This window comes from Salvelinus sp. IW2-2015, linkage group LG33 (assembly GCF_002910315.2).
Source record: "Salvelinus sp. IW2-2015 linkage group LG33, ASM291031v2, whole genome shotgun sequence".
Taxonomy (NCBI): Eukaryota; Metazoa; Chordata; class Actinopteri; order Salmoniformes; family Salmonidae; genus Salvelinus; species Salvelinus sp. IW2-2015.
Window position 1 is genome coordinate 12,098,796 of NC_036872.1, and position 22,781 is coordinate 12,121,576.

The 22,781-nt window shown below is 42.0% G+C and overlaps 1 protein-coding gene across 1 annotated transcript; it reads left to right on the top strand.

Moving 5' to 3' along the window:
* The first annotated feature begins 11,233 nt into the window (after positions 1 to 11,233).
* On the top strand, positions 11,234 to 18,042 carry slc25a25a (solute carrier family 25 member 25a). The gene is made up of 10 exons (XM_023979130.2): positions 11,234 to 11,533; positions 13,499 to 13,625; positions 13,745 to 13,832; positions 13,962 to 14,076; positions 15,419 to 15,577; positions 16,302 to 16,454; positions 16,644 to 16,751; positions 16,920 to 17,087; positions 17,190 to 17,340; positions 17,486 to 18,042. Exons 1-10 carry the CDS (start codon positions 11,375 to 11,377, stop codon positions 17,668 to 17,670), a joined length of 1,413 nt encoding a protein of 470 aa, XP_023834898.1. The 5' UTR covers positions 11,234 to 11,374; the 3' UTR covers positions 17,671 to 18,042.
* Positions 18,043 to 22,781: the final 4,739 nt, after the last annotated feature.

Sequence of the window (22,781 nt, forward strand, 5' to 3'; positions counted from 1 at the left end):
ACGGCGAGGGAGGAGCGCCCTTCTCAAAAGAAACAGTAATCTGCGTCAATGTTGTTAAGAAGGCAATATGGTGCATCATACAGAAACCTACATTTCTTTTCCAGAAAATATATTTTTGAATTTTCTAACAAGTTTTCATTGGCAACGAGTTTTTATCAAAAGCACTCACTTTTGCAAGTGAAAACACACAATCCTACTAATTTCTCCAGGTGCCTAGGCTACATAACTTTTGTTTTGAGCAGATTTAGCCGTGGGCTTTGAACGTGGAATCTGGCTGCCCGGTTCCAAAACGAATGCAATCACTTTTTACCTGAGCAAACTCCTCTCACTGGGATAGCCCAACCAAATAATCGAATCCCTTTATTGTTTAATTAGCTCCGCCCCTGTATGGTCAGGCGTCATTGACAGTGTTGGCTCGTGCTCCCATCGAACGACCTGAATACGACCCCTTGTGGCTATGCATAAGAGGTCGGACTGGTGTCATAGACTAGATTTAACATAGTAAATGTAAATCCGAGACATGCAAATTAGTATAATATGTTACGTTTGGTATGGTTACATCACAGGAGGTTGGTGGAACACTAATTTGGGAGGACAGGCTCGTGGTAATGGCTTGAATGGAATAAGTGGAATGGTATCGAATACATCAAACACATGGTTTCCAGGTTAATATTATGAGCCATCCTCCCCTCAGCACCCTCCACTGGGTTACATACGATCACAAGCATTTTGCTACACCCGCAATAACATCTGCTAAATATGTATATGTGACCAATAAAATTTGATTTGATTTGATAGAAGGTTACTTAAGGGGGTGGATGGGTGGGAGTATAAAGCAAACGTCAGCATCCACAAGGTTGCATGGTGGACTTATAACACGAACGTCTAGCAACCCAAAGGTTGCATGTTTTAATCTCATCACAGACAACTTTAGCATTTTAGCTATTAGCAACTTTGCAACAACTTACTACTTTTTAGCTACTTTGCAACAACCTAGCATGTTAACTAAACCTTCGCCTAACCCTAACCTTAACCCTTTAACCTAAAACCTAAAACTCTAACCACTAGTGATAGCTAAAATTAGTGTTAGCTACCTAGCCACCTAGCTAGTGTCAACCATATCAAATTGGAATTCACAACATATCATATGTTTTGCAAATTTGTAGCATATTGTACATTATGCAAATTTGTAACATATTGTACAAATGAAATGGATGATAGACATAAACAAATTAATACATACCATACGAAAATGAACATATCATACTAAATGAAGTCTCTCAGATTTACGTACAAAATAATATGAAATGCTCTGAGACCACGTTGCAGAGGTGGGTATGTTCCTCATATATACAGTATTTGGTAGGTACACTGCCTATCATAAGTATTCACCCCCTTGGATATCTTCATATTTTAATATGTTACAAAGTGGGATTAAAATGCATATAATAAAATAATGGTCAATGATCTACACAAAATACTCTGTCAAACTGTAAGAAACATTCTAACAATTCTTTAAGATGAATGAAAAATAAATCACTAATATACACTACATGACCAAAAGTATGTGGACACCTGTTCATCGAACATCTCATTCCAAAATCATGGGCATTAATATGGAGTTGCTCCCCCCTTTGCTGCTATAACAGCCTCCACACTTCTGGGAAGGCTTTCCACTAGATGTTGGAACATTGCTGCAGGGATTTGCTTCCTTTCAGCAACAAGAACATTAATGAGGTCGGGCACTGATTTTGAGCAATTGGGCCTGGCCCGTAGTCAGTGTTCCAATTCATCCTAAAGGTGTTTGATGGGGTTGAGGTCAGGGCTCTGTGCAGGCCAGTCAAGTTCTTCCACATCAATCTCAACAAACCATTTCTGTATGGACCTCGCTTTGTGCACATGGGCATTGTCATGCTGAAACAGGAAAGGGCCTTCCTCAAACTGTTGCCACAAAGTTGGAAGCACAGAATCGTCTAGAATGTCATTGTATGCTGCAGCATTAAGATTTCCCTTCACTGGAACTAAGGGGCCTAGCCCGAACCATGAAAAACAGCCTCAGACTATTATTCCTCCTCCACCAAACTTTACAGTTGGCACTATGCATTCGGGCAGGTAGCATTCTCTTGGCATCTGCCAAACTCAGATTTGTCAATCAGATTGCCAGATGGTGAAGCATGATTCATCACTCCGGAGAACGCGTTTCCACTGCTCCAGAGTCCAATAGCGGTGAGCTTTACACCACTCTAGCCAACACTTGGCATTGCGCATGGTGAGCTTAGGCTTGTGTGCAGCTGATTGGCCATGGAAACCCATTTCATGAAGCTCCCGACAAACAGTTCTTGTGCTGACGTGCTTTCAGAGGCATTTTGGAACTCAGTAGTGAGTGTTGCAACCAAAGACAGACAATTTTTACGCGCTACGCGCTTCAGCACTCGGCAGTCCCGTTCTGTGAGCTTGTGTGGCCTACCACTTCACAATTGAGCCTTTGTTGCTCCTAGACTTTCCAGTTCACAATAACAGCACTTTCAGTTGACCGGGCAGCTCTAGCAGGGCAGGAAATTGATGAACTGAGTTGCTGGAAGGGTGGCATCTTATGACGGTGCCACGTTGAAAGTCACTAAGCTCTTCAGTAAGGCCAGTCTACTGCCAATGTGTATCTATGGAGATTGCATTGCTGTGTGCTCTATTTTATACACCTGTCAGCAACGGGTGTGGCTGAAATAGACGAATCGACTAATTTGAAGTGGTGTCCACATACTTCTGTACACTACCGGTCAAAAGTTTTAGAACACCTACTAAGGGTTTTTCTTTATTTTGACTATTTTATACATTGTATAATAATAGTGATGACATCAAAACTATGAAATTACACATATGGAATCATGTAGTAACCAATAAAGTGTTAAACAAATCAAAATATATTTTATATTTGAGATTCTTCAAATAGCCACCCTTTTCCTTGATGACAGCTTTGCACACTCTTGGCATTCTCTCAATGTTTTTTTTGATCACGAGGACTGGATATATGTTCAGAGTAGCTTCAGAAAATAATATCGACACATATACCGATACGGTGAATGAGTTTATCAGGAAGTGCATAGGATATGTTGTACCCACTGTGACTATTAAAACCTACCCCAACCAGAAACCGTGGATAGATGGGAGCATTCGCGCAAAATTGAAAGCGCGAACCACCACATTTAACCACCACATTTAACGAGGGCAAAAAGACTGGGAATATGGAAGAATACAAACAGTGTAGTTATTCCCTCTGTAAAGCAATCAAGCAGGCTAAACGTCGGTATAGGGACAAAGTCCCAGGTCAATGGCTCAGACACGAGACGTATGTGGCAGGGTCTATAGACAATCATGGATTATAAAAGGAAAACCAGCCACGTCACGGACACCGACGTCTTGCTTCCGGACAGGCTGAATACCTTCTTCGCTCACTTTGAGGATAATACAGTGCCACCAATATGGCCCGCTATCAAGGACTGTGGGCTCTCCTTCTCTGTGGCCGACGTGAGTAAGACATTTAAGCGTGTTAACCCTCGCAAGGCTGCCGGCCCAGATGGTATCCCTAGCCGCGTCCACAGAGCTTGCGCAGACCAGCTGGCTGGTGTGTTCACAGATATATTCAATCTCTCCCTATCCCAGTCTGTTGTCCCCACATGCTTCAAGATGACCACCATTGTCCCTGTACCTAAGAAAGCAAAGTTAATTGAAGTAAATTACTATCGCCCCATAGCACTTACCTCTGTCATCATGAAGTGCTTTGAGAGACTAGTCAAGGATCATATCACCTCCAACTTAGCTGCCACCCGAGACCCACTTGCTTACCGCCCTATAGATCCAGACGATGCAATAGCCACCACACTGCACACTGCCCTGTCCCATCTGGACAAGAGGCATACCTATGTAAGAATGCTGTTCATTGACCATAGCTCATCATCGAGCTTGAGGCCCTGGGTCTGAACCCCGCCCTGTGCAACTTGGTCCTGGACTTCCTGACGGGTCGCCCGCAGGTGGTGAAGGTAGTTAACAACACCTCTTCGCTGATCCTCAACACTGGGGCCCCACAAGGGTGCGTGCTCAGCCCCCTCCTGTACTCCCTGTTCACCCATGACTGCGTGGCCAAGCACGCCTCCAACTCAATCATCAAGTTTGCAGACGACAACCAGTAGCAGGCTTAATTACCAACAACGATGAGACAGCCTACAGGGAGGAGGTGAGGGCTCGTGTGGTGCCAGAAAATAACCTCCTCACTCAATGTCAACAAAACTAAGGAGATGATCGTGGACTTCAGGAAACAGCATAGGGAGCACCCCACTATCCACATTTTTGGGACAACAGTGGAGAAGGTGGAAAGCTTCAAGTTCCTCGGCGTACATTTCACTGACAAACTGAAATGGTCCATCCACACAGACAGTGTGGTGAAGAAGGCGCAACAGTGCCTTTTCACCCTCAGGAGGCTAAAAAAAATTGTATATACACTGCTCAAAAAAATAAAGGGAACACTTAAACAACACAATGTAACTCCAAGTCAATCACACTTCTGTGAAATCAAACTGTCCACTTAGGAAGCAACACTGATTGACAATACATTTCACATGCTGTTGTGCAAATGGAATAGACAAAAGGTGGAAATTATAGGCAATTAGCAAGACACCCCAATAAAGGAGTGGTTCTGCAGGTGTGACCACAGACCACTTCTCAGTTCCTATGCTTCCTGGCTGTGTTTGGGTCACTTTTGAATGCTGGCGGTGCTTTCACTCTAGTGGTAGCATGAGACGGAGTCTACAACCCACACAAGTGGCTCAGGTAGTGCAGCTCATCCAGGATGGCACATCAATGCGAGCTGTGGCAAGAAGGTTTGCTGTGTCTGTCAGCGTAGTGTCCAGAGCATGGAGGCGCTACCAGGAGACAGGCCAGTACATCAGGAGACGTGGAGGAGGCCGTAGGAGGGCAACAACCCAGCAGCAGGACCGCTACCTCCGCMTTTGTGCAAGGAGGAGCACTGCCAGAGCCCTGAAAAATGACCTCCGGCAGGCCACAAAACAAATCTGTGGTCACAAGCTGAAGAGCAGACTGGAACCTACCTGGAACATTACACTAACACAACATCCATGTTCAGTTTGATGATTTTGTATAATATATAATACCTAGTATGCTCTCAACTGCATTGTGGCATAGATATTGCTAGCTGTTGTACATATGCATATAGTAGTGTTTTATATAATCTTGTTTTTTACAAGTGTACTGACAAGTGACTAAATGATTCCAGCTGCATCAGAAACGAATATAGTGTTGACTTCAACTCCTGGATCAATTAATTGTGATTTTCATTAAATACATTTGGATATACTAGCTTCAGTCTAACTGCTCAAACAAATGACGCAGGGAGTTGGTGTATCATTTAAACTTGATTTGTTGGCAAGGAAACATGTTTCAATAGAAAAGTAGATTAGTCTGTCAATATATTTGCTCTGGAGACTGAGGTAAGTTTATACAGCAGTATACAGGAACAGTTATGGTAATGTATGACATATACAGGGTCTTCAGATGGTATTCAGTACAAGGTCCGAAAGTTGACAGTGCACGTCAGAGCAAAAACCAAGCCATGAGGTTGAAGGATTTGTCCGTAGAGCTCAGAGACAAGATTGTGTCGAGGCGCAGATCTGGGGAAGGATACCAAAAAATGTCTGCATCATTGAAGGTCCCCAAGAACACAGTGGCCTCATCATTCTAAAATTGAAGAAGTTTGGAACCACCAAGACTCTTCCTACAGCTGGTCACCCGGCCAAACAGAGCAATCGGGGGAGAAGGGCCTTGGTCAGGTGGGTGACCAAGAACCCAATGGTCACTCTGACAGAGCTCTAGAGTTCCTCTGTGAAGATGGGAGAACCTTCCAGAAGGACAACCATCTCTGCAGCACTCCACCAATCAGGCCTTTATGGTGAAGTGGCCAGACCGAAGCCACTCCTCAGTGAAAGACACATGACAGCCTGCTTGGAGTTTGCTAAAAGGCACCTAAAGACTCTCTGACCATGAAAAACATCATTCTCTGGGCTGATGAAACCAAGATTGAACTCGTTGGCCTGAATGCCAAGCGTCACGTCGAGAGGAAATCTGGCACCATCCCTACCTTGAAGCATGGTGGTGGCAGCATCATACAGTGGGGATGTTTTTCAGCGGTAAGGACTGGGAGACTAGTTAGGATCAAGGCAAAGATGAACAGAACAAAGTACAGAGAGATCATTGATGAAAACCAGCTCCAGAGTGCTCAGGACCTCAGACTGGGATGAAGGTTCACCTTCCCACCGGACAACAACCTTAAGCACACAGCCAAGACAACACAGGAGTGGCTTCGGGACAAGTCTCTGAAGGTACTTGAGTGGCCCAGCCAGAGCTTCAGAGGATCTGCAGAGAAGAATGGGAAAAACTCTCCAAATACAGGTGTGCCAAGCTTGTAGCTTGTAGCATCATACCCAAGAAGACCCAAGGCTGTAATCGCTGCCAAAGGTGCTTCAACAAAGTACTTAGTAAATGGTATGAATACTTATGTAAATGTGATATTTCCAAACATTTCTAAAAACCAATTTTTGCTTTGTCATTATGGGGTATTGTGTGTAGGTTGATGAGGAGAAAAAAGCTATTGAATACATTTTAGAAATAGGCTGTAACGTAACAAAATGTGGAAAATGTGAAGGGTCTGAATATTTTTCGAACGCACTGTATGTACAAAAGTTTGGACTCACCTACTCATTCAAGGGTTTTTCTTTATTTTAATATTTTCTACATTGTAGAAAAAATAGTGAAGACATCAAAACCATGAAATAACACATATGGAATCATGTAGTAACCAAAAAAGTATTCAACAAATTAAAATGTATTTTAGATTTTATATTCTTCAAAGTAGCTACCCTTTACCTTGATGACGGCTTTGCACACTCTTGTTATTCTCTCAACCAGCTTCATCAGGAATGCTTTTTACAACCATCTTGAAGGAGTTCCCACATATGCTGAGCACTTGTTGGCTGCATTTCCTTCCCTCTGCGGTCCAACTCATCCCAAACCATCTCAATTGGGTTGAGGTCAAGTGATTGTGCAGGCCAGGTCATCTGATGCAGCCGTCCATCACGCTCCTTATTGGTCAAATAGCCCTTACACAGGCTGAAAGTGTGTTGGGTCATTGTCCTGTTGAAAAACAAATGATAGTCCCACTAAGCGCAAACCAGATGGGATGGCGTATCGCTGCAGAATGCTGTGGTAGCCATGCTTGTTAAGTGTGCCTTGAATTCTAAATAAATCACTGACAGTGTCACCAGCAAAGCACCCCCACACCATCACACCTCCTCCTCCATGATTCACGGATGCGAACCACACATGCGGAAATCATCCGTTCACCTACTCTGTGTCTCACAAAGACACGGCGGTTGGATCCAAAACTCTCAAATTTGGACTCATCAGACCAACGGACAGATGTCCTCCGGTCTAATGTCCATTGCTCGTGTTTCTTGGCCCAAGCAAGTCTCTTTGCAGCAATTCGACCATGAAGGCCTGATTCACGCAGTCTCTTCTGAACAGTTGATGTTGAGATGTGTCTGTTACTTGAAGTCTGTGAAGCATTGATTTGGGCTGCAATCTGAGGTGCAGTTAACTCTAATGAACTTCTTTCTTTCCTGTGGCGGTCCTCATGAGAGCCATCATAGCGCTTGATGGTTTTTGCAACTGCACTTGAAGAAAAGTTCAAAGTTCTTGAAATTTTCCATATTGACTGACCTGTCTTACTTCATGTACTTCATGTCTTAAAGTATTGATGGACTATCATTTTCTCTTTGCTTATTTGAGCTGTTCTTGCCATAATATGGACTTGATATTTTACCAAATAGGGCTATCTTCTCTATCACCTCTACCTTGTCACAACACAACTGATTGGCTCAAACGCATTAAGAAGGAAATCAATTCTACACATTAACTTTTAACAAGGCACACCTGTTAATTGAAATACATTCCAGGTGACTACCTCATGAAGCTGGTTGAGAGAATGCCAAAAGTGTGTAAAGCTGTCATCAAGGCAAAGGGTGGCTACTTTGAAGAATATATCAAACATATTTTTATTTGTTTAACACTTTTTTGGTTACTACATGATTCCATATGTGTTATTTCATAATTTTTATGTCTTCACTATTATTCTTCAATTTAGAAAATAGTAAAACATAAAGAAAAACCCTTGAATGAGTTGGTGTGTCCAAACTTTTGACTAGTACTTTATATATACTAGTGTATGTATGTGTGTCCGTAGGACCTTTTTTGGTTCTATTGTTCTTATTTTAAATTTGTGTAGTTCATTCCTTGAGGTGTTCTTGTCTATTGATGTTCTGTATTATGTCATATTTTATGTTTTGTGTGGACCTCAGGATGCATAGCTTCTGCTTCAGCAACAGCTAATGGGGATCCTAATAAAATACTATTAAAAAAATATAAAAACTAGCTAAAAGCATTATTTGATCAAACAGTAAATTATATTATCCTCATGATTCCTGTAATGAATGTGTCTGCCCCTGTGCAGGTGCCCTTGCTGGGGCCCGCTCGAGAAAAAAATGCATTCTGATTGTATAACATTTCAAAAGGCAGTTACGTGAAACACACAGTTTAGGAAGCTTCGTCCCCTTGTCCCTGTCGAAGAGAGGGGAGGGTATCAGCTTTCCGTAGGTATTTTTTATTTCTCAACTCTCAATATACAGCTCAGTAGCAAGTATTTTACAACCAAGATATTTAATATGGCTTTGAGATATGGAGTGGCGCACAAAATGTCTCATGGGTAGTAGCCTACAACTGCAATGTTTTTTTTAGGACATTACATTTGCTGTTGGATGAAAAATGCCTACTAGCAGTGGGTATTATAGTTAATGTGTTTTGTGTTTCCACTTCCTCATGTGTTGAACCCCAAATGAATTAGCCTATGATATTGGTTAGTGCACATAAAGATGTATGTAATTCATCTCTATTGAACCAAAAACAATTAAATTGTTGGTTAAGAGCTTTTAAGTAAGCGTTTCACTGTAAGGTGTTGTATTCGGTGCATGTGACAAATACAATTTGATTTGATTTGATAAAAGGCACAGTTTGTTATCTCATAATTCCTGCAGTTGTTAACATTGTTACTACAAGGCTAAATAACAATCTAAGGAACAATCTAAGGATCTGCTTGTTCTGTCTTAGCCGGAAATTCTCAGAAAGTTGCTATTATGATGTGTTGGCTGAACTCAGACCATCTTGCTGGTAGAATCAATCAGCTTTAAATGACAATATAGAATGACAAATATTGATGAAAATAAAGAATTGAATGAATTTCAATTTAATAACCTCATATATATGATGTATTGTAGAGGTAGACTGCAAAGCAGCCTTCCTCTTGTAAAACTCTGCTTATAAAACCTGTAGTACTGACATATCACAAATTCCAATCAAGGCATGATGAATCTCCAAACAGGAAATGTTTGTTATTTTCCCCAAATTTAGCCTAGCGAGTCTCACTATAATACGTCACATAGGGGTAGACTAACAAACGGTAGTCAGAACTAGGGGAGAAACCGTACCCATTACATTAGGAAAACTGTTGTAATGAACACTTATGAGAATGATGGACTGAATTTTCTGGACTTTACTACTTTAAATAATACTTTTGAGATAATTTGGATAAAACAATTCCTAAGAAGACCCACTTCTATCTGGAATTGTATTCCTCATCATGTCTTCTCTACTTTGATGGCCTTAACTTCATGTTGTTGTGCAATTATAATATTGACAAAATTCCAGTGAAACTTTCTGCTTTTCATCGGCAGGTTTTCTTGTCATGGTCCTTAATTTATAAACACAATTTTTCACCACACAGATATTATATATGGAATAATCGGGATATATTGTATAAAAATACTTCTTTGTTTTTAGAATATTGGTTCCGAAATAATATCCTATTGGTGAGCCAACTGGTAAATGCAGAGGGTCTTTTACTCAGTTATAAGGAATTCTTATCTCTTTACAAGGTCCCTGTAACACCTAAAGATTTTGCAATTGTTTTAGACGCCATTCCCTCAGGTGTTGCTCTGTTATTCAGGAACGTGTCAAGACCTGACCCTCAGAGCCTACCTTCTATTGACCCTGTTGACTCATCAGTAGGAAAGATTTGTTTCTCTTCTGGTCCATTCAACAACAGAACGATACGAACCTTGTTTCAGCAGGATGTTGTATCTATACCTTATGTCATGCCTTATTGGAATGGATTTATTGATAATATCTGTTGGAAAAAAGTTTGGATGTTGCCACACACATACCTACTGGTTAACAAAATTAAGGAGGTTTCCTTTTAAATTGTTCATAAATATTACCCTGCCAACCACTATATGAAGAAGTTTAAGGAAAACATAAATTCAAATTGCTCCTTTTGTAATGACCACCCAGAAACAGTGTTGCATCTTTTTTGGCATTATATACATGTAAGAAAACTGTGGCAAGACATCAGTAGATTTATAATTGAACACATTTATGAAGATTTTACACTATTGTGGAGAGATGTACTGCTTGGATTCTTTACATACGATAAAAATAAGCTGAAACATTTTTATGTAATTAATTTCATTATTCTTTTGGCCAAATTTCATATACACAAATGTAAATTTACTAACAAAAAAAACACATTTTCTTACCCTACAAAAAGAAATTGAACTGTATTTTAAGACTATTAAATACTCTACTAACAAAAAGGCTGTTAGAATTGTAAATGTATGTATGTCCCTTAAGGTCCTTGTGTAATTGTAATGTGATATTTGTACCCCCTAGCTCGATTGTCCATTATATATAATCTATATATACTTGTGTTCCCTTATGTACTTTCTGTATTGATTTGTTAATAAAAAATAAAATTAAAATAAAATTAAAATAGTCAGAACTAGGAAACTCGGCAATATCCGACTTGCTAACTGGTTGAACGCAGTACGCTTGTAACTTCAACCAGTTCGCAAGTCTGACATTTCCGAGTTTCTTAGTTCCTGACTAGGACATGAATGTGGAACAATAGTCTGAGGGAGGGGGTGGGGGTCATTGAGCAGCTTTTACGCAAGATCAAGGCTTGTCAATTGAATGATGCAGTGACTGGTCGATAGCAAATGACGTTACCGAGACAGGGGGGCAAAAAATCATCATAGGAGCCAATAAAATTGGTCTATTTTCAGAAGGGTGTGGTTTCATAGATTTCTATAACACGAGGCACTCCATTACCGGCGTTTTAGTAGTAACACGCCTAGGGAATTTATCAATCTTTGGTGTACTATTTATTTATTTATTGTGGAGTGGCTTTATCTTAAATTTAAACATGCTTGGCCTGTGCCTTTATGTGCCTGTTCCGAATTCGGATCCTATTGAATTCGAGTATTATGAGTCCAATGGACTACCATCGGAGCTGAAATCGCTCTTCAAATTGAGTGTGTTTCTACCGTCCCAAGAATGTTCAATTTATCGGAAATGGCGAAAGGTAAGACTTGCACTCTATTCTTTTAACATATGTATTTATATGCATCTGCGAACTTCACAGCAAGTTTTACATTTTGAGTGATTTAATTAGGCTTTTCCTAAACTATACGTTTTTTTAACAATTCTGTCGTACTTTCCTGTAAGTACAACCCCCTCCTTCCTGTAGTCAGGGTTTGTCTCACCTACTGCATAGTGTTGCATGTAATCCACCACATCAGACCATAATGCATAAAAGTTTCAGCAGGAATTGAATGCAACAATGATTCAGACCCATGGAAATCAAGATAGAACGCATCATTTCATATAACATTATGTAGACAGGCTTTAAAAAACTCTAAGCCCCTACTCAAGGAGTTCCCCGAGGGATGAATGTGGCCCCTGATATTCATTAATATATTTGAAAAATGAATTGCATTTGCTTCATCAGTGTTAGAATTCTTTGAATGACTCAGTTTTATAATTCATTAACTGTAATCTAACACTGAAGGCATAGACAATTTATTATTGTTCTCTACAGTGATGGTGCATTGGGCTTGCACATTCAAACTATTGGCTGGCAACCGCTTCTAGTTTAAGTTTAAATTTGCCTCTTAATAGTCTAATTGCATATCAGTGACCTTAAGCACTAAACCAGCAGATTCAGTGTTGTCAATTAGGCACATGAAGAAATCACTGAAACATGATGGAATTGTTAAATTACAATTATTTTATTTTACCTTTATTTAACTAGGCAAGTCAGTTAAGAACAAATTCTTATTTTCAATGACAGCCTTGGAACTGCCTTGTTCAACGCTCTACCAGTCGGCTACCTGCCGCCCCATGCATGCAAGACTAGAGTTTCTTGACGCTCAAGACTGCGTGACCCACAGAGGCAAGACATGATGTTCTTGGCCGAGGTTGGCATCGTGATTTGAGCCCTCGTGTCTTCAAGCATGGGTATTAGTGTCGTGGACATGTATCTATATCCTTAATGACAAGTTGACCTGCCAACTTGTGCTAAGCCTGTCGACCTACCTGGTCTAAAATAGACTGAGGCATCAGCAGTTGAGTTGCTGGCCTGGTGTTGATATTTGCTCTACTGTCTTGAACTACAGGCATCTACCAAAATAAAGGAAACCCCAACATAGCGTCTTAATAGCGCGTTGGGCCACCACAAGCCGCCAGAACAGCTTCAATGCGCCTTGGCATAGATTCTACAAGTGTCTGTAACTCTATTGGAGAGTTGATGGCAGTGGAAAACGCTGTCTCAGGCACCGCTCCAGGATCTCCCATAAATGTTCAATTTGGTTGATCTGGTGACTGACACACACATCCTTTAACCCCCCTATGCTCCTTTGAGACCGCTCTTTCAAAGTCACTGATCTCTTAGCCATGGTTGCCAAAATAATGGGCAACTGCGTATTTTTATACATGACCCAAATCATGATGGGATGTTAACGGATTAATTAACTCAGGAACCACACCTGTGTGGAATGCTCCTGTTTTCAATATGCTTTGTGTCCCTCATTTACTCAAATGTTCCCTTTATTTTGTCAGTTACCTGTGACAATGCTCCCATTGAGAGCATTCTTTCTGTCCATGTTACAGGCCTAATGTCACATTTTGAAAGTGAATACACGTTGTTCTCTCTCACATAGAATGGCATTTAAACATGGGACAAACTAGTTTAAAATAAAGGACATGTTAGCCTAGGTTTGAGTCAATGGCTTTCAACAGAGGCAAAGAACCAAGGCCCTATCAGAGACATTGTTGAAGTGCTTTGTCTTGGCTGGATATTGAGGTGATGACACCATTGAGGAATGCACTGTTTGACATTATTCACACAACGGTCACCTTACCCTCCTGTCAGCTCCAGATAAGCCCCAGTCTTGGGTTTACTTTTGTCGATTGCTTTTCTATTGTCCTCCATGGTGTCTGTTATAAGAAAGCTATTTTGTTGATCATTTAGTTTTTTTTGCCCCTGCAGAAAGTGGTGAAAAGTGCAGACAATGACCTGGATGGGCAGATGGTCTTTGAGGAGTTTGTTCACTATTTACAAGATCAGGAGAAAGATCTGAAACTCGTCTTCAAGAACCTGGACAGAAGAAGAACTGGTATGCTATTATGCACAAATCCGAACTTAGTTTCAGAACATGCCTAAGCTACCATAAAATACACATTTTTATTTGGATTCAGGTGGAATTATGATAAATTGTCTTCCATTGTGATTCAGATAAAATGGATTCTAAGGAGATCATGCAGTCTCTCCAGGACCTTGGTGTTCACATATCCCAGCAGCATGCAGAGAAGGTCCTACAGAGGTAAGATATTAGGATGAAACAGTGTTTCCTTATGGTTTTGGTCAATGTTGTCTGTATATAGCTATTATTACTGGTTTGATTCATATTCTCAAGAGTTTATGGTTTTCTTTTTATGTTTTTTTTAAATAGCATGGATAAGAATGGAACAATGACCATTGATTGGAATGAGTGGAGCAACTACCCTCTGCTACAGCCCAAAGAGAACAACATCCCTGAGATCACCCTATACTGGAAACACTCCACGGTGAGGAGGGAGGATGTGAAATAGCTATCCACAAAGCAGAGAATTTAATTATATTTAACATGAATTTGAGTACACTCTGTATCCACTGACAAAAGCCTTTAAAGTTCAATATTGTGAATGGGGATGTTAATCCTATGACATAGATCAACACCAATGGAGGTGTGTCACCAATTAATCTTATTCGTGACTTAATTAGGGTAGGACAGAATCTCTGAATACAAGATTATAATTAAAAGATTTACTGGTTGAATTAATTACCCCTTATATAAAATGTCGATACCAATTGAATTATCCCTTATGTAAGATCATCATGTTTGTAAAGTGGTAGGAGGAGAATAAAATGATCCCCTGCGTTCCTAGAACCACCTTCACGGGACAGTATGATCTTGGGCAGCATGTGGGTGGGGTATTGAAATACTGTACGCCTGAATGAGCGACGCTGCTTCTAAATCTTAGCCTGCTTACCTCTCCAATGTGCCAAAAGCTACAGAACAGCTTGTGTAGGTTGAGCTGGGGCTAAAAATATTCAGAAGTATTCCCTTGGAGATGAGATGACCACCTAACAAAGGCCAGGCAAAATGTCAAGCAGCATTCACTCTAGAGTCACTTTGGCCAGACTAACATGTGGCAGTAGTATTAATTACACTTACATAACAGGTGCTGGCAATTTCACATTTTCTAAGTTCTTGCTTATCATTAAATAGTTTTCAGTTAGTGATTTGGTGCTGGCATGGTAAAGAAGGATAGAGCCTGTACTCTGGTATGGATTTTGCAAAGGCACCTCTCTAGAGACTTAAACTATGTCTGGAGTCTCCCTGGCTGACCTAGATGGTCATTGTGCAACAAACAATGTTACAAGGAGGGAACATTTCCCTCAGTCTTTACCCTCATAATATCAGGAGTGCATGTCAAGTCCGAACCACTGCATTAAAGCAGAAGCACCCTTATGTTTTAACTGGTTTAATGTCTGATTACACACCAGTGTCCCAGAAATAACAGAACAGGAAACGTATAGAATCCAACTTGCTTCCTAACTCGGAACATTAAGTCAACTGACCTAAAGCCTCATAACCTGTGACTTTTGCTCTAAAGGGATGAGGGCAGAGTCTTCTCTGACGCACATTTAGCTGTCAATACTGCTTGTCCCTCGTCACCTCTAGGTGAATGGTTTGTGTGAACATGAGGCCTTAGAAATCCCACACACTGAAAATGTCAGCTCACCCCTTATAGCTTGACTAAACATCTTGTTGCAGCTGCTCTTGGATAACTAATGTATATTGGGACAAAATAAATGGGCTAGTAGTGGATAATTATACTAATGTTCAATCGGTCTGCTGTCTAGCTGTTTGACGTAGGCGACAATCTGATGGTGCCTGATGACTTCACGACAGAGGAGAAACTGACAGGGATGTGGTGGAGGCATCTGGTAGCAGGTGGAGGTGCAGGAGCAGTGTCCCGAACATTCACCGCCCCCTTAGACCGACTCAAAGTACTCATGCAGGTAAGAAGCCCTTGATCTACTGTCTTAGATACCACCTCAGCCCTGTATTCCCAACAACACTTGAAGTCCTAGGAATGGTACACCTTGCCCTCAATTACCTATTCATTGAGTGATAGTGGGCTTCTTGCATAACTTGTAGGCAAATAACAGAACTGTTGCAAGAGCGATTACCTAAGCGTCATACATGGGTTAATGAGTATGTAAATGTGCCAAAACATGGGGTCAAGAGTCCTAGGGGCTGTTTGTTTTTCCCTGGCTCATCCAGCCGACCAATGACTGTGGCAGAGAGCCAGCACACCTTCTCTGTTGAGATGTGATTGGCTGCAGTGGCAGATAAGTCAGGAGTGCGTAGATAGGATTTTATGTGATAGCAAAGTGTGGACCCCCGATTGACGTCAGTGGGTCTGTTTGAACAAGTCATCTGTGGGTTGGTGCAACTGACCCCAGTACACTTTGACTTGTTCCACATTGTACTCACATTCCCAGAGCTAATGCCTCATTACTTAAATAACTGAATAAATGTTTTGAGAAGGAAGGGCCGATTCAGAGTTTTATAATAAGCTTGCACAACGTAAACGTTCATCTAAATCATTAATTGACGTCAATGGGAGACTTGGCTGAACATTTCAGTTAAGCGCACAGATCAAATCGGAATACGGCCCTAATTATCTAATTGGTCGTTTGACTTCTGCATGAGAAACATTTTATATTCTTGATTTGTCAGGTCCACGGTTCCCGTAGCAACAACATGTGCATCATGAGTGGGCTCACCCAGATGATCAAAGAAGGTGGGATGAGGTCGCTGTGGAGAGGGAACGGAATCAACATTATCAAAATCGCCCCTGAATCCGCCATCAAGTTCATGGCCTATGAGCAGGTACTACATGCAGTGCAACACTTACTCCTGTATCATTTTTCTTAATGTAGAGAGAGTTTGGACTCGTATACCGTTAATTATAACTCCATCTAAATTCTGTCTGTGACGATCAAGTTTATGTTCTAACAGTGTCTGTCCTGTCTTATCTCATCCCCTTACTTTTCTTTCAACGGACACTCTCTTGTGTAGATCAAGCGTTTGATTGGCAGTGATAAGGAGACACTTGGCATCCTGGAGCGTTTTGTAGCTGGCTCTATGGCTGGAGTCATCGCTCAGAGCACCATCTACCCCATGGAGGTGAGCAGCCGTCAGTCATCACCCTCTAGCATTACGATTAGATCTGGGACGATTACATCTGTGATTGTTATCAGGATGAGGACAAACACTTATGATTTTAAAGTTCGTAATGTTTTTGTTTCGATTACATGCCACCTGCTAGATTTTCAGTTTATTTCTGCTCACCAGGTTCTGAAAACACGGCTTGCCCTGCGAAAGACAGGTCAGTGCTCTGGCATCTCTGACTGTGCAAAGAGCATCTTCAGGAGAGAGGGACTAGGTGCCTTTTACAAGGGCTTCATCCCCAACATGATGGGCATCATCCCCTATGCTGGAATGGACCTGGCTGTGTATGAGGTAAGAGACCCAGAGAAGGCTTTACAAATCTCTAGTTACATGTTTTCACTGCATTGGATGCTCCATTTGGAATAGCCTCTGAATATGTTCCTTTTTCTACAGACATTGAAGAACTCTTGGTTAGAGAAGTATGGTGCCAACAGTACTGACCCGGGAGTGTTAGTTCTGCTTGGATGTGGCACAGTGTCCAGCACCTGTGGTCAGCTGGCCAGCTACCCCCTGGCCCTTGTCAGAACCCGCATGCAGGCACAAGGTGAGACCTTCAACAATGCACACTTAATTTACACTGCTTATTGGAATATATAATATTTTCCTCATTTTATTTAGATGAGGTTATAAATGACTACAAGTTTTGCTGTTCCTTGGCTCTAATGCTGACTGTCATTTATCTCCTATAGCCATGCTGGAGGGCAGCCCACAGATGACAATGTCAGGGCTCTTCAAACAAATCATCCAGACAGAAGGGGCCACTGGTCTCTACAGGGGCCTGGCCCCCAACTTCCTGAAGGTCATTCCAGCTGTCAGCATCAGCTATGTGGTGTACGAGAACCTGAAGACATCGCTGGGAGTTAAGTCGCGATGAGGTGACTCACATCTGAATGGATCTTCAACCCCTCAGTTGAGGCTAAGGAATCTGAGACTCTTGGTACTTGAGGTTTATGGAGCCATCTCATTCTGTGAATGCCAGAAGATGGAGAACAAGGGACAACAGAATGAAATGGTATCAAATCTGTGAGCTGAAACAGAGGGAAAGGGGAGCTTCTCTCAGTATTGCTATTGCTGCTATTATTTAATAGTTTATTTAGAAGCTCAATTATTGAGTTAGGACCAGAATTCTATATTGAATGTTGGTTAAATATCTACCCAACTGAGTGAGTAACTCCATAATTGGGGACCAATTCTTGTTCTTGTTGCCACTTTGTGGTATAGTGCCTCTGAAAATGTTCCTGTTTCTATGGCTTCACTCAGTAAATCAGGTTAAGCAACAGTTCAAACTGCACCAGTCCCCTTAAGTAGAAACTACTTCAGTTATGCCCAATCTAACATGATGTTTTCAGACATTTTCCTTAGCATTAACAGGTTTTCTGAGTAGTTATTGGTTCTTTCCCCACACCTGCTTTTGTCTTTGCCTGATATGAACATTTATATTAATTAGTGTTCCCTTCCCTGTATGTAGGCAATAGGACAAAAGCACATGTGGTGAATATTTTCCCTTCTCAATCGTTACAGATGAACAATTTATTCGCACTGCCATTTCTGACTGAATGATGCTGTATTTCTGATTGAGTGAAGTATTTATTGATGTCCATATCGATCTAATATTTATTCTTTTTTTTCTTTTTCTTTTGAGCGAAGATGATGGCGTTAAGTTTCTGTTCAGAACACGGCAGTAACTGGCTTTATGCTCATAAGTTTGACTTGTTATGGAAAACTAACTGAAGAGCCATATTTACCATTTATGTATTAAGAAGTGGGTATGTTTGCAAAGCTTTAAATTGAGTCAATTTTGCCTATTTGTCCTCTATATATATTTGAATAGTTTGTTAGTTTACGTTGGTTGTTTTGTTATCGAAATGAATTGCTTCTGTTTTGGTTGTCAGGTCACTTAATCAATGTCTTTGTACCTAAAACCAAAACTTGATTTTAGAGCTTTGAGTAGATTAACACTAATGCACTTTAATAATGCTGGAGACACATTTGAAGGTTTTGCATTAACTTTAGATACACAGTTGGAAACCACTTCAACTTTGGTTAAACCTTTTTTTTTTATGGACCATTTGGTACAATGTTCTTTGAGCAAATAAATTAAAAGGATATGTAATATTCACGTCTTTGGTGTATTTCTTGACTCCTTGAGTGTGTCCCTTCACTTGGACGTGGATGTTCAATAAGATATTTCAAAGATTCAGTGTTTATACTTTTTTTAAATTAATGTTGAGTTTATTTGTGTGAAACATACATTGTATTGGTTATTGCTTTATCAAGAAAAGGGTGCCATTGAAAGGAATAAAACCTGGGGTAGCTGAAAATTGACCAATTGAAGGGGAAGATTCCTGGTGTTTGTGATGCTTGTTTGGTACTGTGGCGAAACAAGATTCATTATGTTTTGATGTTGAGGCTTTGCCTGACTAAAGTGAGGATATTTCAGTTATCCCATAATAGCTTGAGCCGACTATTATTTTACAGGTGTCGAGCTTATGGGCATGTAAAAGGGTTGGTTACATGCTGACCAGACCGGACACGTCGCGTGCGCGAGCGTCGCAAAATACATTTAGAAATCCATGTTATTCAATTATTGCGCGCGCCAACGAGCGCTTGCGACGGAACACAAACCGCCTGCGCAGGTGCGCTATCATGCATAAATGTATTTTGTCCCCCTACACAACGCAATCACGACACGCAGGTTAAAATATCAAAATACATTTATGCACGATGGCGCACGCGCGCAGCCGGTTTGGGTTCCGTGTTAGGCTTCCACTTGCCTCTAAAGAAATGTGTATTTAATGTTCACGCACTCTTATTGGTTGGTTCAATTCCAATGACAATAAGGTGTGTTATTGGCCCTGCTTGCAGATGGGGGAAAATCGCGAACAGAAGGCCCCTCCAGCATGAAAATGTGACGCAAGGGATCGACAGCCATCAACATTAAGCCCTGCACAACGAACGTGCTGTTTCCTATTTAATCACATAACGCTCAACTGAAACCACGGGGTGTGGGTGATTTATTTGAACTAAACAGAACGCAAGGAGAGCACGATTAACATCTGCTACACTGGTGCCAAGACTCGTCTTGTCTTCGCTGGACGTCGCGTGGAGGGATCCGCGAACCGGCTTCAAGAAGTACGGTGGTTGCTGATGCACACCGGAGGCCTAGCGTGTGCATATTAACTGTTTCGCATTCTGCACGAGCGGAATTTTCAGGAGGCTCCTGCATGAGTGAGTGGGGTAAATATAATATACTGTTCATTACTTGTATGTGGTGATAGTATGATTATTTAGTGACGCTGTTACGCTAGTAACTTTCCCACGCCAATGAACGTGAGTACGACGCCACTTTTCGCCAAACGGTGGCGACAGAGCTATTTATAAGTACGTTTCTTTTTATACTTTTCTGTGTCGATTCTTGGTCTTGTTAGAGACGGGTGCAACTTCCATTTAACTTTTGTTTTGAGTGCATTATTTTATGTGTGTTGATATTGATATTGATTTTTATTTCCATCAACAACAAAAACAATAAGAGTTTGGTTTTGGGAGAGATAGGGGAGTTCTTATGTTTAACCCTTCACCGTCAGTGGGTAGAGGGGCAACTATTTCTCCACTTCTACACCTCTGGCCAGGTCAACTGCACAGGCAAGTGTGCACCTTCCACGTGATTTAGAGCTATCTCAACTCAGTGCATTCAAGCTAATTGACCTAGTCCTAGAAATGGGGATGTGTCTATGGATTTCTTTGCAGGCATTGTTAAGCAGATAGGTCACTCCATAGGTGAAAATATTACCTCTTTGGAATCAAAGGCTGTGGGAGATAAAGTGGAACTTCAGGAGGATGATAATGTTGGGGGTACCAAGGTTGGGGCCAGCTCTACTCTAAATGTTGTGGTGAAAAATTATGTCAGGGAACCAGTGTGTTTTAGGGGGGATTGTTCAGAGAAATGCACAGTACATGAGTGGGAGAAGATCATATTAGTGTACATGCAGATGAAGGGCTATGGTGGGCAGGAGAGGTCAGATTAAGTTTTGTGCAAGTTGACGGGACGGGCACGGGATGTGGTAAGAGTAATCCTACACAGTAACCCAGTTGACTTAAGCCAGGGCCCTAGACTGGTTTTTGACATTCTGAAGCATCACTTTAGCGACACAACTCTGACATGTCCCCAGCTGATGTTTATTCTACGTTGCCAATGGAAGGGAAGACTCCATTTGACTACTGGATTAGACTGAACAAGGCAGAGAGGTGGCAGAGGACTGTTTGAAGAGGCAGAACAAGGAGCTAGACAATCCATCACGTGTTCTGACTGTCATGTTTATCAAGCACTGTCTGAACCCAGAGCTGTCATTGATAGTCATGTGCAAACCATTGCATGAGTAGACGGCTGCAGAGGTCCATGGCAGGCTGGAAGAGTACCAGAGGAAGTGCAAGGCTCTACGTCCCTTGCGCCTGCCACCACTGGTCAACACACTGATGCAGGAAGTAAGTAGGCCAGTGTCGGCTGTTGCAAACTGTCCGGAGCCCTTGCCACAGCCCACAAATGGCTCATCCAAGGCATTGGATTGTTTGATTGCCATGCTTGAACGGGACTTGGAGCAGAGGCCACAGCAACCTATGATAACTGTTTCCAGAGGAGGCCCAGGAGAAGGGCGAATCCATCTTTGCAATGAAAAGTGTGTGGGGATGCAAATCACAGCACAATAGATCATTGTTATTCACACCACCTCTGCTTCCTCTGTTATACAGCTGGGCACACATGTCAAGAATGTCCACGCGCTTCATCAGTAACTCCCGTCATTCCATCAAACAGCAACACTGCTCAGCGGCAGGAAAACTAGCTCCCTCAGTACGACCGAAGTGGTGTTGGTTGGCTGCGGGGGGGTTGAAGACCACCCTGTAGGTGTGGGCAAATTGAATCTGTCTGTGTATGGCAGCAGTGTTTCTGTCCCTGTTCTAGTAGTGGATGACCAACGTGATGAGCTCATCCCAGGCAGCAACTTGATAAAACACCTCATCAGGGAGCTGAAGACAACCAGTGACTTCTGGGAGAAGATGTCATCATCTGAACACAATGGAGATGACAAGCTGTTCTGTCTGCTGGCTAATGTAGAGAGATGGAAAGGAACCGAAGTGCCAGAAAGAGTGGGCACGGTAAGGCTGAAGCGGGCAGTCACATTGGAGCCTATGCAGGAGCATTTGGTCTGGGGCCGGCTGTGTACGCCTCGAAATGTATCCGCGGGCAGTGCTGTTGTTGCTGAGCCTACGAGGGCACGATCAAGACCGAAAAACATTCTAGTGGGGAGAACAGAAGCGACATTGTGGAGCAATGGCTGGGTTCCTGTCAATCCCTCAATCCCTCACTGGTAGTGCAGATAGCTTGACCATTGACTGACTTCAAACCGCACAGAGTGACAAGTGAGGTGTTGCGCGAGTTAGGGCTAGGTGACATTGACATTGAGTCCACTCAGGTGTCACAATAGTGTAAGGCCAAGCTAGTTCATCTTTTAGCCCGCTACGAGTCTATCTTCTCCCGGCACAAACTAGATTACGGGATGGCTACTGGTTATGTCCATCGCAACAGACTCAGTGACACCAAGCCTTTTAGCCTACCTTACCATACGCTCTCCCCTAACCATTATGACAAGCTCAGACAGGCCTTGGATGAGATGGAAGAGCGAGAGATAATCAGGAAATCCAGCAGTGAGTATACCTCCCCGCTCGTGCTGGTCTGGAAGAAGTCTGGCGATCTGAGACTGTGTACAGATTTCCAATGGCTCAATGCTTGCACCGTAAAGGAGGCTCACCCTCGACCTCACAAAGTTTTTATTTTGTATTTTTCTCCCTTCCCAATTCCGTGGTGTCCAATTGGTGGTAGTAGTTACAGTCTTGTCTCATCGCTGCAGCTCCCGTACGGACTCGGGAGAGGCGAAGGTCGAGAGCCATGCGTCCTCCGAAACACAACCCAACCTAGCCACACTGCTTCTT

Excerpts from the sequence above, each read along its gene's own strand:
- slc25a25a (XM_023979130.2), top strand. The coding sequence starts at position 11,375 with ATGCTTGGCCTGTGCCTTTATGTGCCTGTTCCGAATTCGGATCCTATT. Across the intron at positions 16,455-16,643 it reads AGTTCATGGCCTATGAGCAG|ATCAAGCGTTTGATTGGCAG; the intron begins GTACTACATGCA and ends TCTCTTGTGTAG. Across the intron at positions 17,088-17,189 it reads TGGACCTGGCTGTGTATGAG|ACATTGAAGAACTCTTGGTT; the intron begins GTAAGAGACCCA and ends CTTTTTCTACAG.